At 40.2% G+C, this 23158-nt stretch overlaps 1 protein-coding gene across 4 annotated transcripts in view; it reads right to left on the reverse strand.

The window, feature by feature from the left end:
* The window catches only part of MAP2K4 (mitogen-activated protein kinase kinase 4), a 131739-nt gene that overhangs the window by 48031 nt on the left and 60550 nt on the right, over positions 1–23158 (reverse strand). For all 4 annotated transcript variants that reach the window (XM_077892612.1, XM_077892611.1, XM_077892610.1 and 1 more), the window contains 2 exons: positions 16900–17074; positions 2923–3042 (listed from right to left, as the gene is read on the reverse strand). In XM_077892612.1, coding sequence (XP_077748738.1) covers positions 2923–3042; positions 16900–17074 — 295 coding nt within the window. The remainder of the gene's footprint in view (positions 1–2922; positions 3043–16899; positions 17075–23158) is intronic.

Raw genomic sequence — 23158 nt, forward strand, 5'->3', positions numbered from 1 at the left:
TCATTGCTCTGAGTAAAACTATGGAACTTGCAGAGGCTCAGTGATTACCCAAGAGCAAGATTCATCTCTCTACAGAGGAGCTGCCAGGGTAAGAAAACTAACATCTCACGAGCTCTCTGATTGATAGCTGACTGAAGCAAACCACAAGCTGATGTCTTACGGGCATACGTATGATAAAACGAAATGTCCTGGAGGGTTCCTCACAGGGACAGTAATTAAAAGTCATTTGTCTTCCTCATAGTGGTGATTAGGTGAGAGTCCAGATTACATATGTTCATCTCCAGTCTTTCCTTTCATAAACCCAGAATTGTGTGTCTATTACTAGAACTGAAGATCACGTTGCCAAAAAGATTCTTTTAAATGATCAATCTCAAAAGAAAAATGTTTCTCTAAACCCTTATTAAGTCTGTTTAATATTTTTAACCTTTGTAACCTCAGGAAACACACTCTGCCTATGCATTCTTTAAAGGTGAACTTTTGGCTTCTAAACTTTTTTTTTTTTTTTTAATCCAGAAAGTACCTATTACTTCTTGCAGGAGGGTGGAGAGAGTTCATGTTCACCTGTCAGGGCATTTTGCAACTTTATACAACTTAACTGTGCAGATCCTCAGCCTACATCAGATCATATTCAAAAATTGTAGTCCTGTGAAAAAGTAATTATTATTTTTTATTTTTTTTGTAATTATTTTTTTAAATGAAGCTGAAAGTTCCTCATCCCTAGACCACTTGTTCTATAACAGAAAGAACAGTGAGATTTTTGTCCCTAAAGTCCCATCTCTGCTACTTCTTTATGTGACTATGTGACTATACTGACTATGTGACTATAGTGACTATGTGACTATGTGACTCCCATCCAAACAGTCCTCAAACCTCAGCCTCCTCTCTAATTAATTTAGAGAGGGAGAAGGGGGATGATGCCCCCAAATGCCCTGAGACCATTACAAAGAGAATATATATGAAAACTGTAGAATAGTCGACAGATGTTTGTGCTTACAGCTGCATTATCTCAACTCCCTTCCACCTCCCTGAGATATTGACAATGCATTTTACCCTGCTTCTCAGAAGAAACAATGAAGACACTGTTCAGATACTACTCCAAGCTTTCTGTGTTGTTTCCAATATTTGCAATTCTGGGTGTCACTTACTCTGCCTTCTTTTCATAAAATCAGACTTCTACACTGAGTAGGCTGGGGTTATACATCTAATACTGCCTAAAGGAATGATTAAACAATGAACATGAGACATAGGCTGGAGTACCTGAGCTCAATGGAGTTGAAATACAGCTAAGATAGGGCCAGTAGGAGCCTCAAGTGGCAGAGAATGACAGAGCTAGAAAAGCAGACTGTGGAATCCAGTTGGGACAGACTGTAGTTCAATCCCTAAGTAAGTACTGCTCTGCATAAGCTCTGAAGAATAAAATGGCCAGAAGATTTAGTGATTATAAAGACTAAATCAATGGTTTGGGAGAAGGGAGGAGGAGATGGCAAGACTCTTGTGGAACATAAAGAAAAGTTCCAGATTCATGATCTTACAGACAGCACGACTTTATGATACACTTAGGTTCAGGACAGAGTATGTTCCTGAACATACGATGTATACTGTCACAACGTACTACTGGTGTGCAATGGTGAAGGAAGACAAATCCCGTGTACCCAGTCACAAAAACGAATATTCGAGTCATAACAAGTACAAGGACAGAAGTACAAAGAAACTAGAGGAGTCTAGAATTAACAGTAATTAATTACTGATTCAACAAAGCAATGGACCCTTCCACCTACTAGAGTCACCTCTTAAGAGCACAGAAAAACAAATCAATAAAAACAGATGTACTGAGTAGGGAATTAATTGACTAAGCTCAAAGGTCTTCTCCAATTTTAAGACTTCAAAAATTTCTAGTCAAGTTAAAGTCAGGTCTGTCTTACAACACAGTATTTTTTAAGTCAGGAAATAAAACAAAACCCCCAAGGCTACATCCCCGCTTTGTGATCCAGTCCCAGAAAAAAAGAAGGGAGGGGCTTCTCACCAGCTCATAACGGCCCCACTAGCACAAGCTCATCCTAACACTTTCAAAATGACAACGGTGTTTTATAAAGAGTATTAAAAGTGTGTAAGGGATCATTCAGCCGAAGTCCCACTCACCTAAGTAAATATCACAAATGTGTGAGGACTGGCCAGGATACCTGTAAGTGTCGGATTGGGGCCCAGCTCCAGCTCTAGCTCCACCCACACCCCCTGCCCTAAATCCCTTCCTTCCCTGCCTCGGGCAATGAGATGACTGGAAGGACTACACGGGTTTGACAGCCAGAGGCAGAAGTGATACCCTGTGTCAGGACACGGAATAACCAGGGGCCAAAAGAAGACACATGACCCTGAGACCATGCAGTCTCTACACAAAAATCCAGATAACAAGATTAGCTAGAAGAATTCCTAGTATAACTAGTGAATTTCCATATGGGTTGCACTGAGGGTTCTGATGAGGGTGAGTAAATGCTTCCATTAAAAGCAGATACAATTAATGACAGAAATAAAGATAAGTTTTTAAAGGGGGAGAGGGGACACTGAGGGAGTTCAAAGCCAAAACAGAGAAATCTCAACCTATGGCAAAGGGTTATTCAGAAGTTAGTGGATTTGTCAGGTTCTTGAAGAACAGAAACAATAAGTGAAGAAAGGAAATATGCGGATTCACAAATGACAGCCATAAATACGTATTTTAAAAGCCTGAGATTCACCCCTTAACCAAGGAATAATCAGTGCTGGAAATAAATGTGTGCAATCTCACACCTATATACTAAAATATTCAGAGATCAGCTTATTGCTAACGTCTGGCAATTAATGAAGATCAGAATCTAAGCCTGCCATCCTCTTATTTATTCCAATGAGATAGTTATTCATCAGCTAAAACCCCAAATTGTTTATTCCTACCTCTCTGAAGAGTGCACCATAAAACTGAACAATGTACGGGCAATCACTACTCCGCATTACTACATCCAAATCCATAAGAAGCTGTTTTTGTTCTTTTTCATCCACTGTTGACCGAATTCTCTGGAAAAGAATGACAAAAGATGTCACAAAAACATAAAACAATGTTAGAAACCCGAGAAAAACCACTACCACAAGACTGAAAAATTGCTAAGCAAATGTCATTAAATACTAACCAGACATAAAAATTATCATCTTCCTTAGACTTTTATGAGAACAGTTTTTATCACAGAAAAACAAAATAGCACTTAGTATCTTTAAAAAAAAAAACAGCACTTAGGAATTCTTTAAAGGACACAGGGCTTTTTAACCACAAGCATCCACTGATGACGTTGGCAGTTATATAACAGAAGTTCCTAAGCAGTGAAAATTAACCCTCACATGCAAATATAAAGAGAGGCCTAACGAGCTATATTTGAAACAGTTTTTGTGTGAATAATCAGCTTCACAGATACCTTTACTGTATGGAATCTAGGTATTCAATGCAAGAACAGCTCTCCTCACTCCCTGGCAACCTTACCCCCCCCCACCCTCCAGCATCCTCATTCACTAGAGATGGAAAATGGTCCAGAACAGGTCAATGGGAATCAGTGCAGTAACAGCACACAGACTACATTCCCGGCCTCCCAAATCCTATGCTGGAATCTCCCCCATCACCACATTTTCTATAGTCAAGAATAAAAAGTTCTCCCTGACTCTCCACCCCAGGGGTCAGAATGGAGGGCAGTAAGAACATGGTGAAGAAACTCAACAAATGAGGAGAGAGAGGGCTTTTTGTCTATTTCTAAACTGATGAGGCTCCGTTCTCTGTAAACGGCAGACTTGGGGTTTACCCCTAACCCACCTGTACCACTTCTCTGCATGCTTCTAAAAGATTAACACAAAAAACTAGTACCTCCACCTCCCACGACCCACTGCTCCCGCCCCCAGCCCCAGGAACAGTAGAGCGCATGGAGACACTCAGAGGGACGGTTCCCACTGCACAAGAGAGAGAGGAAAGAATCAAGTTCAGAAAATATAAAACATGAATAATGAAGTTATAGTTTAACATCGAGGCATGCAAACAACTTTTTTCTCATAAAAAAAAGTTCACAATGTCACACCGCGCCACTGTGTACAACACATAGTACATACTTACAAGGCAAGTTAGTATATCAAAAAATACACAAGGTGGCATTTTGTCTTCCAAAGACTTCAAGGTATCTGTCCTCAATGTTCTTGAAAGGGATGAAGGCAGGCAATTAAATTCTTGGGCCCATTTTACAGAAGAGAAGCCAGAGGCACAGAGAGATACAAAAGATGTATTCCATGTAACATGACAATAAGCACTTGCAGAAGGAACAGAAGCAGGTTCTTTCATTTTCCTCTCTCCCCACTAAATGAGGCATTCCATATATTTCAAATACAAACACATTTAATTTTGCTACTTGAAATTTATAGCCTGCTAGCTATAGTACTTCATACCAAGTAAAATTTACTAATTAGCATCTGTCTTGTATGCACTGATTTAAGACTTTTACACTGAATATCACTAACCAGATAAACAAGAAATAAATAACAAATAAATAAAAAGAACAAAAAATAATGACAATATAAGACTAATCTTTTAAAGTTAAGAAAAATTTCCTTCTTTCTCTCATTTATATACTTTCATAGTTTGGAGATTAATGATCTTTCTTTTAAATCAACATCAGGCTAATGTTTGCTCAAAAACTATATTTTTAAAAAGTTAAAATAGTCCAGAGATTTTAATTTGTTATTAGTTGAAAACCATGACATTGATAATTTTGGTAAGTATTTTAATTACATTTATTCCTGTTTTTAAAACAATAAGCTTAAAAGGATAACTGTGAAAATACTAGTTTGGGAAGGCAATTTTTTAAAGAAAAACTTAACAATCTTATATGTCTACATTTGAAAGACAAAGAGCTGGTGATTAGAGACAAATGGGAAAGAAAAAGGAAATGATACTCTGGAAAGATTTCCACCAACTGAAGAATTCTCACTATTAAAAGGTTTAAAAACTTTGTTTTTTTCTATTTTCACTTGTACAGATCTCTGGGCAAGTATAAATACACTAACATTCACACTCATAAGACACTATTATAAAAGATGTCCTCTTTCCTAGTTTGTTTCCCCAAACTGGTCATAGGGTTTTCTAAATTTCCATTTGTACAAATGCTTGTATTTTAACTACTGGAAAGCATATTACAGCCAAAACCTTAATAGTTAACATCAATAACTGACTCTTGAACCAATTCTTTAGAACGAATTTCTAAAAATATTACAGTAGCTACAGAAAAGACACATGCTACTATATGGACTAGAGGCCTGACTGGAAGTCCCAGTATTGGACTGGTATCTAATTCTCAATCCTGGGCCGGATTATCATGAGCCAGGATGGAGAGAATTCCTGCCACAGCTCAAACCTTTGAGCTCATCAATGTGGCAGTAAAATCTACTCATCTGTAAACTATTCTTTAAAGCCACTACTAGTACAAAACAGAACACCGGGCCACTGGATGACCTACTGGTCTACCAGGAAATTGATTCTGCTCTTGGATACTTGTCAATGGGTTAACACCTCTTCGTGCTCTCTGAGCATCTGGTCCAAGGGACAGGAAGTGTGTAGAAGAGAAGCTGCTGGGAAGGCACCAGCATTGTTTGGGACTGAGCAAGTAGCACTAACTCTTCATTATACAGAAGTTTTAGGGTTATATTGCAACATGTATTATATGTGAGCACTTATAAAATAAAGTAATTCAAAAGGCCTAAAGGATTCAAAAAGGGGATTAACCACAAGCACATGTCTACAGTAATGGTTACTTCAAATTAGTTATTTTAACTCAATTAATTCAATAAATGTTCAAACTGGAGATACTTAACAATAATTAATAACTCGAAATAATTCTTAGTAGCATGAGTCACAGCCAGGAAAGTTTCTCTAATGGAACAAAACAATGTGTATGGATAAGATTTTTACACTGGAAATAAGTACAGCCAGGATTTTCTAATACTAAGGGAGAATAATCATATAACATGGAACACATGAACAAGAACAAATTTCCCTTCCCTTTATGAAACTGTTCTTGGGAGCTTCCCTTCTCCTGGCTAGATGAGATGCTGCCTGATTCATCAATCATTTCATAAAGCCAACTAAATCTTCAAATTAAAGAGAGAAAAAAAAAATGCTTTCCTTAATAGAAAGAATGGAAAATTGAAGCCCAAAGGTGACACCAATTATACATAAAAATCTCTCATAATTAGAATGTTCAAAAGGCAAATGTATCGATAATGTCTCGAATCAAAGAAAACTTTTATTTATATCAATAAACTTGAAAATTAAATAAGACTTTGAGTTTGTGTTCAGAAACACTTTTTTTTCCTCATAAAGAATGGGGTTGAAAAACTCACACAAGATGACAAAATATTTAAGAAAATTATCTCAAGAACCTTCAGTTTTTTTAAAGTTTCATTTTCAACCAAATATCAGAACTCATTAAAATCACTAATTTTTTCATTATGGGATTATTGAGCTCTTTTATTTGTCACTATTTTATTACCTTAGCTCCTATTATAACATGCCCTTGAGACAAATTATACTTTTTCAAAATCAATCCACACCTCTTTTCCAATAATATTTTCAAATTATCACAAGTTTTACTTTATTGGAACAAAATATAGGGCAAACACTTAAAATCAAAACAAGACTTGATACCCCACATTAGAAGCTGTTTTCCACAGTGAAGAAATTGATATACTTGAATCTAAAATAATATTTTAAAAATTATTGTCCAAATTTGTATTCAAGGTTGCTTTATACTCCAAACAAAAGCAGGTAAATGCCAATAAAAACAGCATGTAGCTACAGATCAGCAATGCCAAAATAACTCCAATGAAAACTCTTTCAGACACAGAGGATAAACTGAATACCTGGTTCTCTGTTTTTATTAGTGTTATGCATGGTTCTTATGCAATTAAAAATAAAAAAAATCCAGCTGCACCTGGGTGGCTCAGTTGGTTAACTGTCTGACTCTTGATTTCAGATCAGGTCATGATCTCAGAGTCATGAGATTGAGCCTCGCAGCAGGGTCTCCATGTGGGACATGAAACCTGCTTAAGATTCTCTTTCTCCCTCTCCCTCTGTCCTTCCCTCATCCCACTTGCTCTCTCTCTCAAAATCATTAAACATTTTTAAAAATTAAAAAAATTTAGAAGTCCACAGAGCTTCACGTTTTTAAAACAGCCAATCCAACTCATGCCATTGGCTGGAGCAGCCACACACCCAGGTACTAGGAGTTCCGTATGGATTAAGCTACAGTGATAGAAAGTTGACAGATTCTATAAGACAAGCTCAAAATTTTAAGTTAGAAATTGTCCTCTTGCCCTCTCCTACCTCGTGCATAAAACAAAATGTCCACTCTAACAACAGTCCAAATCATGCAGACAAAATACCAATAAGTGGTTGAAAGGTTGCTTTCCTTCTCTCTGCACAACGTGGCATCTGGAAATCATTGGTAAATTTAAATGTTGGCAGCTTATACTTGGCCTTCATTTGGAATGCTCAATGTTTAACAATTTAAATTTAAAGCATAAATACTCCTTTACTGATAGTGAACAACTATTTAAATGTGGCGTAGTTCCAGATGGCCTCTAAATACATTGGGACCTTCACAATGAGATGATTCTTGCACATTATCTCCAAACCCTGCTAACCCAACCTCCCCCACACAATTTGTTGGTACTCATCAGGAATGAATGGATAGGGATAAAACTAACATAAGTAGGAAGAACTTTCCAGTAGATTAAGACCTGTTTTTCTAATGGAAAGGGATTGTGGGAACTATTCAAACTACATTCACTTAAGGACTGGAGGTAGGAAGGGCAGAGAAGCAAAGGAGATGAATGGAAACAGGTAGTGTACACCCTCAAAGAAACCATTCACCTCTTAAGAGATATCAGGACCGTATTAGCGTCACTGTTTATCTTCGTTTCCTAAATTGATTTTCAAGGGTCAGAAAAAACATTCGGGAAGGGATAAAAGGAAAGTGTCATGATGACCCAATCGAAGTTGGGAGATAAGGCCAAGATGGCTCAAATGTAGCAGAGAAAAAGAAGAAAGACTGACAACACAATGGCTAAGGGACAAGCTGTAGGGGAAGCAAAATAAGACAGGCCCACAGGGTAGGTCCTTAGAAGCAGGTCAGCAAGGAACTTTTTGCCTAGGTGTTATATAAATATCCAGCTGCTACTGGTGCTCACCACTCACTCTGACTCAGAGGTAACCCTCCCATCTCCACATCAGAGTTCTCAAAGATATCTCAGTTGCTGGAGAGGCCAGGCATATACCAAAGCACTAGGGCGTACCTTGAAATGACCCAGTCTGGTCTGCCTGGGTCCTGGTGTGAGACCTTCTGATTCTCACCAAAAACTGAGAGATCCTCCTACCAACTCAAGATGTAAGAAAAGGTCAGATAGATGACAGGCTCTATGTCTTGGACAATGTGGGTGTGGGGAAGGCCCTCTGGGTTATCCGATTCCATTTCTGCTCAGAAAAGGGGAAAACAGCTCATCAGATGCTCAAAAGACTCAGAACAAGGCAAGACTGATGACAAATCATAGGTGCTCCTGATTAAAAACAGCAGTTCCACAATGTGTGTGACAGATGCAAGTTCTAGGATCAGATCATTCCAGGCAAAAAAAGAGATACAAGTCATCTGCAAACGGATCAGGAATCAAGACCTGGGGAGAGTCCAGGAATAAACTTTAGAAAGGCGGACTTCAAAACAATAACACAAAGACACTTACAAGATATCTACTAGTTCTAACTGATACTCGTGTTTTGCTTTTGTTTCGAAATAGAGAAAATATCTGGGAGGATGAGATGTGGGGAAACAGAAGAAATAGGGTAACTGATGTGGTAGGGCATGATCTCTAGTCCCAGCAGGTAAGAAGGTCTCTAAATTCTTGAAAATTCACATCAGGTTTGTGACGGGCTCAGCTGAGGGTCCAGAAGGCAGCAGAACAAGGTCATAAGAGCAAGGTTGGAGACTCATACCCCTGCTGTACATGCTCATCTTCAGCTACTTAGGGTACATTAGGAATAAGGTACAACTACTCAAAGTGAAGAGAAGTGAGTTTGCCAGTAAGAAATTAGGGCATGGATACAAGACTGAGCAAGCTGATGGGTTCAATGACCATACAGGAAATCTGTGGATACCTTTGAAGATTATCTAGGAACTTATTAAGACAATGTGACATCAGATAAAATGATGCCAGCTATTAGTATTTTGGCCCTTCTAATGGCAAAGTGTCACTCTCAACTTGCCACCAACCTACATGGGAGCCCCAGAAGGTATATACTCTTCAACAATACTGTGGGGGATCTGCATTACTGGCAGGTGGCTAAAACTCATCTCCCTGATTGTGGCTCATTCCTACCCATAAGCACCCATCAGCATCGAAAGTTACTAAAACATTAGGATTCCGTGTTTCAAGTAATTGCCAAATGTCTTGCCAGAGTGATATGATGGCTAGAACCACCACTCCCAGGACAAGAATGAAACCAAAAGCTCCCTGTGTTGACCTTTTGTACCAAGTGGACACTGATAAATATCACCCATGCAGAAATCCTAGAACTAGTACATGAAACAGATCATGAGGGATCGCGGGTGGAACTCTTCTCCATAGGAACTATTTCATTTAAAATCAAAAGAGGAGGGGCATCTGGGTGGCTCAGTTGGTTAAGCATCTGATTCTTGATTTTTGGCTCAGGTCATGGTCTCAAGGTCCTGGGATCAAGCCCCATAGCAGGCTCCACGCTCAGCAGGCAGTCTGTTTGAGATTCTCTTTCACTCCCTCTTTGTCCCTCCCCCCTTAAAATAAATCTTTTTAAAAAAAATCAAAAGATGACAAGAACAAGGATTATCTTAACTGATACAGTTGTGAGAGTGATATTTTGAAAATGTGCCCTGTTCCTGGACTCTACAAACCCAATACTGTTATGCCAGAAGTACACCTGTTCATTAAGGATTCCTTGCTAAAGAACCCTCCTAAGGTTAGTATCTGTGAATAAAAGATGAAGGGGAGTCCACTGTCAATCAGTAGCTGACTTCAGGCCAACCTAAATCAGTGATGTGGGGGATAGGAGAGCAAGGATCACACTCAGATCCCCAAGTGCCCCCCAGTGGATCCTCACAAATATGCTGCTTTCCCAGAAGAAATGTGCAGAAGTCAGTTCTAATACAAAGCTGGAAAACCCCAGAAACCACTGCAGCACATCAGTATGCTATTATCGCCTTCCTCTGGGATGCAGGAAATCTCAGGCATTCTTATGTTCCTAAGTTCAAAACAAAGATTCTCTATCCCACAGATGCAGCAAGACTCATCCCTGCTACAGAGGTTCATCCTTAGCTGCTAGTCTTCTAGATAGATCACATACAAAAATGCTCACTGTTTCTGTCTCATAATGCCATCACTAATGAGGTCAAAGCAGATAGCAACATTAGCTGAAACAGTTTAAAAAGCCAAGTATTTGGAATGCTGATCACAGATGCAAAACCGGTTTTCATGTCAAAGAGTAGCAAATCAAAAGTGTCTGTTAAATCAATTGTTTTAAATTATGAAAACATGTTTCCACTACGGCAGGAAGAAAGAATACTGATTCTTAATTGCAAAATCATGCAGGTCTTTAGAATCAATTTAATGAATTCTCAATTGTATCTTAATCAAATTAATTAACAGTAGTACCTCTTATTCTCCTCACTGAGGATACTGAGGCCCATTTAATACCTTCTGCATAGGCTCTGTTATGCATCATCAGAAAGTTTGGGAGATCAGTCCCAAAACATATGGCGTATTTATTACATCATGGGCAGAGCTGCCTGAGGGCAAAGTTAATGGGACAAGCTTGATATGTCTTGATTAAGGATGGTATCATCATCTTCCTCTTTACTAATTACATCACCCATATACAAAGGGCACAATCCTAGCACTAACATTCTGCAAGGGCCTAAAGATCATAAACGACAGATCAGTACCCGTGACACTAAAGTGACATATGAGAAGACATCTGATGTATAACCAATTTTGGAGACATGGCGGGAAGACCACAACAAAAATCATATAAAATATGGAGTCAGATGATCCTCATCTAGAGTGAGGTGTAATAAGGTTTTTCTCCAAATTACTACTAGATAGGCTGAGGTATAGATCCCAAAGCTCTTCTTAGAGTTCATGTCCTATGAGCAGGCAAGGTTCCCATCTCCTATCCCTTACACCAACCAAAATAGTACTATTTTATCTATATTATTTATTAGGGTCTACATACAATTTCATTAACAGAAAGAGTCTTCAGTGTGAAAACAGGAGAAAAAAAAAAAAACGAAAACAAAAAAACCCCACACATATAGAGGAGTTCCAACTATAAACAAGAGACCTGACTTCAAAACCAAGGCTGACAGGAGGACAGCTCTGCCACATTCTTTGGCTCTGCCCAGTCCTGGAAGCATCCACTTAGACTTTTCATCTGCAACACCACAACGTTCAGGTGACTTTAGGAAGCATACAATAATATGGCTCAGCCAACTACGGATTTCTTAATGAAGCCACATGGTCTAGCCAATTAAATCAGAGCGGAAGGTGTTGGAATCCAGTCTCAATTCAAAACCAGACAGCCATGACTTCTGTGTCCCACAAGTGATCTGGAATATCAAACATGAGCGCTGTGGCCTTTCAAAACCCAACAAGATTGCCTAACAATGCACTCTATACCATGAGAAAGGAGCTTTTCAAACTTAAGGCCACTCCTGTCGACTATCTTTCCAGTGTTTTCAGAACAATGTGCAAGACCAGTTTTAAGGACTCAAATGAACCTCATCCAATAAGGCTCACAGTTCCCACCAAAATCATTCAGTCATGGAACTTCTGGTAGAAATGGCAAGGTGTCTGCAGTGGCAGGGAAAATGAGCAAGCTGTCCTTTGCCGACCCCTGCGTTCCTATACTTGCAGCACTGTCTGCCTCAAGATGGAAGCCCCCCACACTGCTCAGGCAAGGGCTGAGCTAGGGGCTGCTGGTATGGGTGGGCGGAGGGCTTGGAAACTTCTCCTCGGGGCAGGAGGATTAACCTAAGTCTCAACTGCAGATCAAGGACACGGTAGGCAAGATCCAAATACCAAGGAGAGGCAGGATTGCAGGAATCAAAATCAGGTTACCAGCCCAGGATGGATCAGGAGCCCTCAAATCAACACAACAGGAAAGTTAGAAGAGTAGAGAAAAACCCTTGAGGGTTGAAGTAATAAGACAAATTAGGGCCATCACCAAGAAAGGGAAATCACCTAAAACCCTTCACCCCGCTAACCAGGCTGACCAAGCACCTAGGCTGTCTCTTTGATTATCACACATGACTTCTCAAGTAGAAGACTGAAACCTCATCTGTAAATATCAATTGTGACAACCTCAATGTGACACCTGCCCATACCCACCCACCTGCCCAACATCAGTTCTGCTCGCCCGTGACATGACAGCTTCAATCCAGGGCCACCCCTCTAAATATCAATCCCACTGCCTTCCATCTGTAGGGGCATCCATTTCATTCCCTTCTATTCCCTTATTCCCTCTCATCTGTATTCTTTTCTTTTTTTTTTTTAAGATAGATTTATTTATTTATTTATTTATTTATTTGAGAGAGAGAGAGAGAGAGAGAGAGAGAGAGAGGGGCAGAGACACAGGAGGGAGAAGCAGGGTCCATGCAGGGAGCCCGATGCGGGACTAGATCCCGGGACTCCAGGATCGGGCCCTGGGCCAAAGGCAGGCGCTAAACCGCTGAGCCACCCAGGGATCCCGCATTCTTTTCTACTCTCCCCTGCCTACAAGCCTACAGACAGACACATGCATATCTTCAAGAGTCAGTAGACATGGTCTTTGAGGAAACGACAGGGAAGCTGGGAGTCTAGCATGGAGGCAGGATTTATGCCACAGGCAGGGTCAGGTGGAGGATACACTGTCAAGTCTTGAAGGCTCAGAGTCATTCCTCCCTCTGTTAGCAACCTGTGTCCATCATACCATTCCATTCCAGCCCAAGGGCCTGGACTGTGGCCTGGAGCCACTCTTTCTAATGCTTTTCTCCTGTGTCCCTGGACTTGCCCTGACATGCCAATTGTGATCATCTGTGGACCTGACTTTACCGGACATTACTTCCAGATCCTGAATTTCTCTGACCCTAGCCCAGAAATCTAATCCTGACACCTTCTTCAAACATTTGGTGTGAATGTTAGGCCTCTGCTCATTACAATAAACCCTGGCAGGGCGCAAACCAGACACCTATTTTACTCTTAGAGGATAGGGACTGTGCATGTCTAAATTTTTTCATTCAGTGGTTATTCTACCATCATGCAAAATGGGACATTAAATAAATGTTATTGGCATGGGATGCTGATTGAAGCCTGACATACCCAACCAGAGTCAAAGGTCATCCTTACTGCAGTTTTAGAAAATCCTATGGCAGGAATGGTTTTGTCCTCGGCAGCCCCGTGACTCAGTCCTTCAAGCACTTAGACAAGCCAGTCATAACACTCCCACTCACAGAAGAGTCAGACCTGTTTCCCCAGGTGGGTGCATAATCTAAACCAAAAGGTCAGAATTTCCCACGTCTTGGGTCCTAATGCAGAGAACCTCACTGGCAGCTTGAAGAACTGTCCTCGGGCCAAAGGTCATGAGATCTTACATATGCTGTGTGTTATCTGGCTGAATCTGATTTATTACATCCTGATTTTTAAATATGTCTTAGAGATCACTGTTTCTGGTAACTAACAAATCATCTTTCTAAGCCATTTCTCATGTGTGGCAAAATAAATTTGGGGAAGGGCTCCCTCAAAACTAAAAATGAGGAGGAATAATAATAATAAAAATCAGGCTGATACTGCAGTTCAGTTTTGTAGATACTGAAAGTAAATCTTAAGGGTAATTTATTTCCAAGGTAAGCTTAATATCTAATACAGTAATCCTTGACATTAAAGTGCACATTATAAAACACTATATAGAGGTGCATGCACTTCAAGTGCATTTCTCAGTTTACCAACAATTGGAAAACTCACAAGAGCATGAACCAGTCTCCCACCCTTAAATCTCTATAGTCCTTGTCTCAAAGCTAGACACGGCGAGTGCTTAGTCATCAAGCTGTCTACATGGAAAATATCAAATCGAACTCCTTAATCACACACTGACTCTGTGTGTGTGTACTTATCAATCTGGTCTGTGTGCCTACATGACAAAAGAACAAACTCTAGAGTGTGACAAAAGGCTACGCCTTTTCAGAGAGATCAAGATACGCATTTAAAAATCGTAGTGGATGGCATTTATGAGTCACCAAATTGGTATCAAACTTTAATGTCAGGATGCCTGGGTGGCTCACTGGTTGAGTGTCTGTCTGCCTTTGGCTCAGGTCATGATCCCAAGGTCTGGGGATCGATCCCATATCAGGCTCCCCGCAGGGAACCTGGTTCTCCCTCTGCCAGTGTCTCTGCCTCTCTCTCTGTGTGTATCTCTCATGAATAAATAAAATCTTTAAAAAAAGAGAACTTTAATGTGTTTAACTTTAAGGAAAAAACCCTCTTCAAGTATTACATGATGTCATGGAATCCAATGCTATCATTACCCTCCCTGCGCTAAACTAAGATGCTGACTCAAGAAGTCAAGGTGATAGGGACACCTGGGTGGTTCAGCGGTTGAGTGACTGACTTCAGCCCAAGACGCAATCCTGGAGTCGCGGGATTGAGTCCCACATCGGGCTCCCTGCATGGAGCCTGCTTCTCTCTCTGTCTATGTCTCTGCCTCTCTCTGTGTCTCTCATGAATAAATAAATAAAATCTTAAAAAAAAAAAGATTTGGAATACTTATTACAAATTTATTTAAAAAAAAAAATTCAAGGTGTTAAAGGTAGACAGTATCAACTGGCAGGCACAGATGTGACAGCTACCAATCCATAGGTCCCATGACCACCTCAGAAGTACTTCTGAAGAGCTGGGCTCTTTGAAGGCATTCCGACAGGACTCTCAAAATAAGGTCAAATTATAAGTGGCAGACAATAATTTCCTATTATTCACTCTTAAGTTCATTCAAATTTTGAGTCAGCATCACACAGTTCCAAACGTTATCAAATTAAGAAACACTTTTTTCAAATCACAATGAAGTACCTTCTTTCTTTACCTGAAACCCTACTGACCACAGCTCAAGTCTATCCAGATTACTAAAACAGATTATGATGTTGATCAACATAGTCAAGCACAGACTGAAAAAACTAAGATGTAATTATTTAAAAGTTATTTCCCTAGTATCTGGAAGAAAGTTTAGAAGTTTAGTTATATATGCTACCTCTCCCTTAAGACCTAGCCAAGTAAAGGCAGATATTGCACCGATAGTACATTAGAGCAATGCAATCCTCATCCAAAAAAATCTCAATAAAGTGACTTTCCACTTACACTGCACTGGCACAAAATAAAAATGGAGGAATCATTTCACATTCCAAGAAAAACACTGTTTTATTTCAACAGACAATCTGAAGCAGAGGTCTTAGCCTGTGCTGCTTTAGAGATCCACCAGGTATATGCAAAATCTTATGTATGAATGCATCATCCTATGAAAAAAGGCTATTGGTATCAGCATATTGCAAAAAAAACTATGACCAACCACAAGGTTAGAACCCATAAAGAGAAACATAAAATTTTTCCCCACCATTCATTTCTCATTAGGTTCATATGCCCCAACAAACAGAAATGCTCAACAATGAAGGAAGCAAAAAGGGTCAGAGTAACATTTTGCACAGGATAAACTTCAATACAGATAGCATTTCATATTAATGTGATACAAATCTGCTCCCAAAAGTCAGTTATGAAACTAAGGCTCCTCCTCTATCAGGCCATTTGACAAACTCTCCAAATAGGGCACTGATGGGGAGAGGATTAGCTCTGATGGTCCACAGACCTGTTCTCAATTGGGTAAACTAAGGCATGACTAATTTACCCTGAGAATTTCAATTTGGATAAGGGAATGACCACATCTCATTCACCCTTTATCTTTTTTACACTGGCACCCCCAACGCTGTCGATTTTCCTGTGCCGTCGTACAAGCAGAAAACATCTGTTCAACATCTAAACACACAGATGAACACATTACAACCACATGGCCCCCATGGGCATTGGACATAAATCATTAGTTTGTAACAGGCACCAACATCAGCCTGCCAGGTACAGTCTATAGGCCCATCTCCATTTCTGGCCATTCTCGATCTTTCTTTTCTTTCATGAACATATTAAGTGGCACGCACAGCACTCACAGCAAGGACAGAAGGCGACAACATTGTCACGAGGGAGGCATTTCGATACAGCGTTCAAACCAGGGAACAGGGCAGTACTGAGCGGAGATGAACTAAAGCAACAGGAGCCGAGCCGGTCAGGACCGAGTAAGGTTGAGGTTAGTGGCAACAGCATGTGTGTGGTTTCCAAGAAACCCTCAGTAAGACTGCTGTTAGCCCTAGCCCCGCACCCTGCCCAACCCAGTGTGCTGCCTCTTCTTCCAGCTCCCCGCCTGGCTCGGCGCAGCACTACCCTGATCCCAGGGCTGCAGCCGCCCAGCCCGAACTCACCTGGGCAGCAGCAGGGCCTGAAGTGTAAAACACGTTAAAGCATCATGCCGGACGTGCGGCCAACATGCGCGCTTCGGACACTTGTGTTTCCAGGGTGATAGAGGACGTGCCACTGACAAGACAACCTCGGTACGAAACACCCTCAGGGGGGTTGGAGAGACAGTTTTACAGACACCCGTATGTACCACACAAGCAAAAACAGAACGGCAGGGGTACCACTGCACCAAGAAACTGCCCCCAGTGGATGAAAGCACCAGAAAGAATGATGGGCATCACCTACTTTCACCGCCATTATTTGCCCACTTGGTTTGTGGACCATTTTGTTGACAGAACCATAAGCTCCTCGTCCAATTTCTCCAAGGTCTTTCAAGTCCTCCGCAGTGAAATCCCAGTGCTGCTCAGGGGAGATCTTCAGCTTTCCTGATGATTCAATGCTGTGTGTTCTCAGTCTCTCTCTGTTAAAATATCGGGAAGCAATTTTTCCACATTTTAAATAGGTTTTGACTTTTTTTTTTCTTATAGCTAGCACTGATGAATGCGTGAGAAAATGTCTTTTTCAAGTTGCTAACACAGTCTGACCTCGAGGTTTGGGGGGTTTGTTTACGTCGTCTTGGTTTTTTACACCCTGAACTAAGAAAGGCCTGAATTTAGGGAGGCAATAAATATAGCTTTAATGAGATTCAGAAAACCAAGTTTCCAGTCATTAAAAAAAGTGATTCCGTAGATAAGTTTTCATTGCCAAATACAAGATCTTTTTCAAACTCTGTAAAACTCCATTATCAAGTGCAAAGTCCCAAGAGCTACAAACCTCACATCCAAAAAGTTCTATCCTACCTGACCCAACATGAATGACTCTCTCGGTCTTCAATCCTTAGTACAGATGCTCCTGAACTTTGCTGCACGTCAGAATTACCTGGTGAGATTCTTAAAATCCAGATGGCCAGGTATCATCTCATGGCAATTAAATCAGAGTATTGGGGGACAGGAGTCAAAAAACAGTAGTTTTAAAGATTCTGGGTGATGATTTTAGTAAAGTTTGAGAACTGGCACCTTACCATGCTGCCCTGTTCCTGATAATGCCACGCTGAAGCAAGGGGACAATTAGATGAATAGCCAGCTGGCTTTAAGAGAAAAACTGTCATGTACTATTCAAATCTGAATCTTTCAGCCTAGATACGGCAATGAGGTGAAAAACAAATGATTCGTGGACAGAAATCTCGATACAGATTTTCATTAAATTAAAAAAAAAAAACATCTCTGGGCAGCCTGGGTGGCTCAGCAGTTTAGCGCCGCCTTCAGCCCAGGGCCTGATCCTAGAGACCCAGGATCGAGTCCCATGTCGGCCTCCCTACATGGAGCCTGCTTATCCCTCTGCCTGTGTCTCTGCCTCTCTCTATATATATCTCTCTCATGAATAAATAAATAAAATCGTAAAAAAAAAAAGACAGTAAGTCTTAAAAAAATAAAAAAAAATAAAAAAAAAAATCTCCAAAACTCCAACCTGGAGATCAAAGTATTAACTTGTAACTATGCTATGTTAAAAAAAAAAAAAAAAAAAAGCAAATCCAGTGAAGAATGTAAAGACAATCTCTTTTCTCTTTCTCTTCCTGCCCCCACCCCCAGAAACCAATGTGTAGGAAAGAACTGTATCAAACTAGAGTACAAAATAGATAAAGAAAAAGATTCCACTGAAGATCATCTACATTTTGTCAGTTTCGTATTAAGTGGTCGGACTCTCTTTAAAATCTGATCTGGTAAGCAAGAAAATTTTAAATGCTTGGGTATTTTATTTTTCTTCTCCCAAAATTTAGAAATGTTTTTTCAGGTTAGTAGAACTGCTTTTTGTAGCTACTCTTAAGGTTCTCAAAATATGCAGAATTTTAAAATCATTTCCCCACAATTACAGTATATACCAGTATTAATAATAACCATGATTCAAGGTTATAGCTCAAAGACTAATAAACTTTATCTAAATAATCACGTAATGAACCAGCATTCCAAATGCCAGAGTCCCAGACCATAAGCCATAATATCAGCTTTTTTTCCACACAAGTTCTTTTCTGTTTATAACATACTTTCACCAGTCGAGCCCAGTAACTAATTTTCTTAGTAATCTTTTTCATGATGTAGAAACAGTTTAACACAAAGGAGCTCATTTGCAATAATTATTGTTCTATGATTGCTGGCAAGTAAACATTATCTCTATGGCTCACTCAACTTAATCACTGGTGAAACATGTAGCACCAGCCAATCGCTGAAGGTAGCTGAAAAAAAGTTAGTTAAAATTATGTGCAAATCAGAAGCAACATTTTTACATTATTCACGAATTTACAGCACGTAGCAGACAGGCTCTAAGATGATCCCCATGAGCTGCACTTCCCCAGGATTCACATCTCTGTGGAGGCTCTTCTCCCTGAGTGTGGACGGGACCTGCAACTTGCTTCTAACCAATAGAATATGACAAGGGATGTCACTCTCATGGATATACTGAGATAGCATTTGCTGCTAGCATTCCTGAGAAATGAAGTATTTCACTACTACATAAACCACGGAATAACAACAGTTAAAATATTGTCTATACCATGAGATCAATTTTTAGAATTATGGAATATCTTGTCTAATCATTTACCTTACTATAGCTTGCTGTGCAGTTTTTGGATGAGGTTCTTTTTTTTTTTTTTTTTTTTTTTTTTTGAAAGTGAGTAGACTGACAGCAAAAGGATGCGAGTTATCTTCCTGGGCTAATGTAAATGTTCAAAACCTGAGTAAGGTGACAGACTCATAACTCTGAATATAGAAAAAGCAAATGAACTATACAGTACAGGGGTAAATTGTATGGTACATGAATTATATCACAATAAAGCTGCTAAAACAAAAGATGAACAGCAGAATGTGGCTATTACCAAGAGTCCATCTTCTCATTTAACAGAAAAAGTTGTGGAAACCACAGAAAAACATGCTATGGTTTTGCCATCATGAAGGCTTATTCACGGAGTCCCCACTCACACCAGGCTGGTAATCTTTCCTATGAAACTGAATCCAATTTCAGTTATTGTTTTAATGATCCAACCCTGATGGCTTCCAAAGAAGGACTGGACAGAGATGCAGCGCTGTGGTGACCACACCAAGAAGCCTGAGCTGACCCTCTACCATTACACTAGAGCAGTTAATCACTGAGGCAACTGCAGCAAGTGCCCAAAACCTTGACCACAGTTTTTTATCTTGGGCCAAGTATGTCAAACAGAGTTTAAGTGCTACTTCTACTCAACAGGGTCAAAGATTCCCAGTCACTTCGTTATTACTTTCTTACCTGAAAATTAGTTCAGCACAACTCCACCAACCTGTAAATCAGCCCCAATGCCTCCGTCTCATCAGTAACTAAGTTCAGACTATGACCTTTTATTTACTCTTACATTCATCTCTCTAAAATGTATGTTAAGTGTTCCACATGAGCAATTCTTAACTCAGACATCTCTCCATTCAAGAAACAAGCAAGGGACTGAGGTTTCAAGTCTCAAATTCACCCAAATCTCATATAGGACAATCCCCAGACCCGTATCTAATCATGTACACAGAAAAGTCCCTACGAAAATCAGTAACATTCTACTCTGGATTTAGAGGTCTTTAATATGAAAACAAGTCTCTGTTGTAATAGGACTTGTAATTAGACTATCAAATTATACACATCCCAGTTAAAAAGTTAGTTATACATTTAGACTTTTTAATGCCTTACAGATCACAAATCTGATTGAAAGGGCACCTCTCTTGGACACAGTATTTCCAACAATAGCATTTGGGGATAGACATTACCAGGGAAGCTGTTCAGATAGACTGATGTCACAATTAAAATGTTTTCTCCTGTATAAAGGTAAGTAGAACTTTAGTGGCAATAATAAACTTTGGTGAACTCTACAAACACCAACACAAAGGATTAAAACCACAAAAAAAAAAAAAAACACAATAGACTTAGTTAACTGACTGAAATCAAATTTGGAGAATCAATACTTGGACATGCTGCATCTTACTACCATATTCACTCATTAACATAAATAGGTTGGGTTCATGTCCCCTGTGGGTAGTATGCTCACGTTCCTCTTCTGAAGACTCTATTCCCTGGCTTTGTAAAGGGATGCCGCCTGAATGATTGAAAAAAAAAAAAAAAAAGAAAGAAAGATTTTAGGGATTACCTCTCTCAATTGTTTAAGGAAACACTTTCCCCCGCTCCATGCTTCATCTTTCCATGGAGAGAGATTGGGTCTCTCATCTGAGCCCTTACTGACTCACCAGCAAATATGTGAGAAGAAACTGAACACACACTTGGTTCAATTTCTGTCTTTTGAAGACAGCCTTCCTATAGAGAGCATACATATGCTCCGGCTGTCCCTCCACCATGCCTTGTAAGACGTTGCCACTAAAGGGATGGGTAAGCCTAATTATGTGAGGCCAAGAGGAGTTAGCAAACTATTCTGGCCTCAAATGCAGAGCTATATTTCCAATTTTATCAAGAATATGATAAATCTGGGGGTGCCTGAGTGGCTCAGTCAGTTAGGCATCTGACTCTAGGTTTTCAGCTCAGGCTCAGGTCATGTCTCCAAGTCATGGGATCGAGCCCTGACTTGGGTTCCACCTCACGTGGGGAGTTGCTTGGCATTTTCTTCCTCTTCGTTCTCTGCCTCTCCACCACCCCCCGCACCCCCCTGCCGTGTACATGAGCTCATTCTCTCTCTAAAATAAATAAATAAATTCTTTGAAAAAGAAAAAAATAATACAATAAATCTTATAACCTCCCTATGTCTGGCTCCTGCATCTCTCAATTGGCGCCAAATTCAAATTGAAAGGAGACTTCTTCATTTTTTACCAGACCTCCATATAACCAAAACCCAAGTTTCAAAAAATTTAACAAAGGATTGGATAGAGAAAATGAAATGCAATCATGCAATTCCTAAGGCTCAGAGAGAATAAAACGATTTCCATGTGACCTAAACACTTCCAGGTGCTTTCAGGCACCAAGAATTTCAGAGCTTTGCAACTGACCCTATAACCTATAATCAACTCCCTTTAAACCCCTTGCAGAAGTGCACAGAAGTACAAAAAAAACAAATATTTTTGGTGACCTGAGTTATACCTGTAGCTTCAAAGTCCTGGCTTATGCCACTTCTAGAAAAAGTTCACCAAGAGTCTCAAGGGCAATGAGGAGATCATGCAGTCTGCTGATGGCAATTTCTGTCCTAAGATACAAGTTCTGTCCTAAACTGAGTAGTTTTCTCTCTAGAGAAAAAAATATATGAACAGTAGAAAACACACTCATGTAGAAGGTTGGAGAAAAGTAAAAAGCAGCAATGTAAAACTGCCTGTAGCTATACTCTTTAGGATAAAAAAGGTCTCCTGATTTCTCATTGGGATATCACTTTCTTCAGAAGAGGGACTGTGTTTTCTCAGCAATAACTTCTAAATCTCTCATTTTCCCAGTTCTCTATGAATAATTTTATACAGAGTATCCCTAGCTGTATTCAACGAATGCTCCATAGGGTTCTAACTTCAAGGGCCTGATGATCCACCCAGGGAAATGAGTCAGCAGCCCCTCTGGCAATCACTGCCAGCTGTCACCCAACACTCTCGTCCTCTGCTCCTTGCTAAGATCTTCCTTTGCTGGGGCAGAAATATATCCATCTAAATACTATACTTCGCCACTGCTGTGGAATACATTATGTTCCCTCACCCCCCCACCCACCAAAATTCATGCCAAAGCCTTAACTCCCAGTGACTGTACTGGAGGCAGGGCCTATAAGGAGGCAGTTAAGGTTAAGTGAAGTCATAAGGATGAAGCTCTGATCTGACAGGATTAGTGTCCTTATAAGAAGGACACCACACAGCTGTTCCCAGTGGAGAGTCTCTCCCCCACATTCATGCTCACACAAGGAGGTCACCTGAGCACCTAGCAATATGGCGGCCACCTACAAGCCAAGAGAAGAATCCTCAGAATGAAACCCAGCTTGTGGGTACCATTGGAAATAAATTTCTGTTGTTTAAACCACCCAATCTGTAGTATTTTGTTATGATGGCTCAAGCAAAGAAACCAAACTTCTTTGCATTTAGAAGCAGTAATACAAATGGAATATTTAAAAGGAGCTGACTCAGTTGGAAGGAAGGTCTTTTTTTTCTTTCTCCCTCTTCTTCTTATTGCCTGGAATGTTGGTGATGACTAGAGTTCCAGCCACCCCCAAGGCCCTGGAGAAGGGAAACCATGTATTGAGAATGAAGGAGCAGAATATTAAAGGTCTCTAGTCTGATGACGGTTACAGCAACCCTAGGCCTGCCTACTGCCAGACTGCATCTACAGAAAGAGAAATAAACTGTTTTATTCAAGCGATTATTTGTCATGTTTGTTTATATGCAAACTGACTCATTTCCAGCTAACACAGCCCCTAACACTATTTTATTTCCCAGAGACAGTCATAGAAGGAGGATTCTAGCATCTGGAAGTGGTGTGGAGGGAGGAACAGGCAGTAGTTTGGTCACCATGATGACTGGGATGTGCT

Source organism: Canis aureus, chromosome 3 (genome assembly GCF_053574225.1).
Source record: "Canis aureus isolate CA01 chromosome 3, VMU_Caureus_v.1.0, whole genome shotgun sequence".
Taxonomy (NCBI): Eukaryota; Metazoa; Chordata; class Mammalia; order Carnivora; family Canidae; genus Canis; species Canis aureus.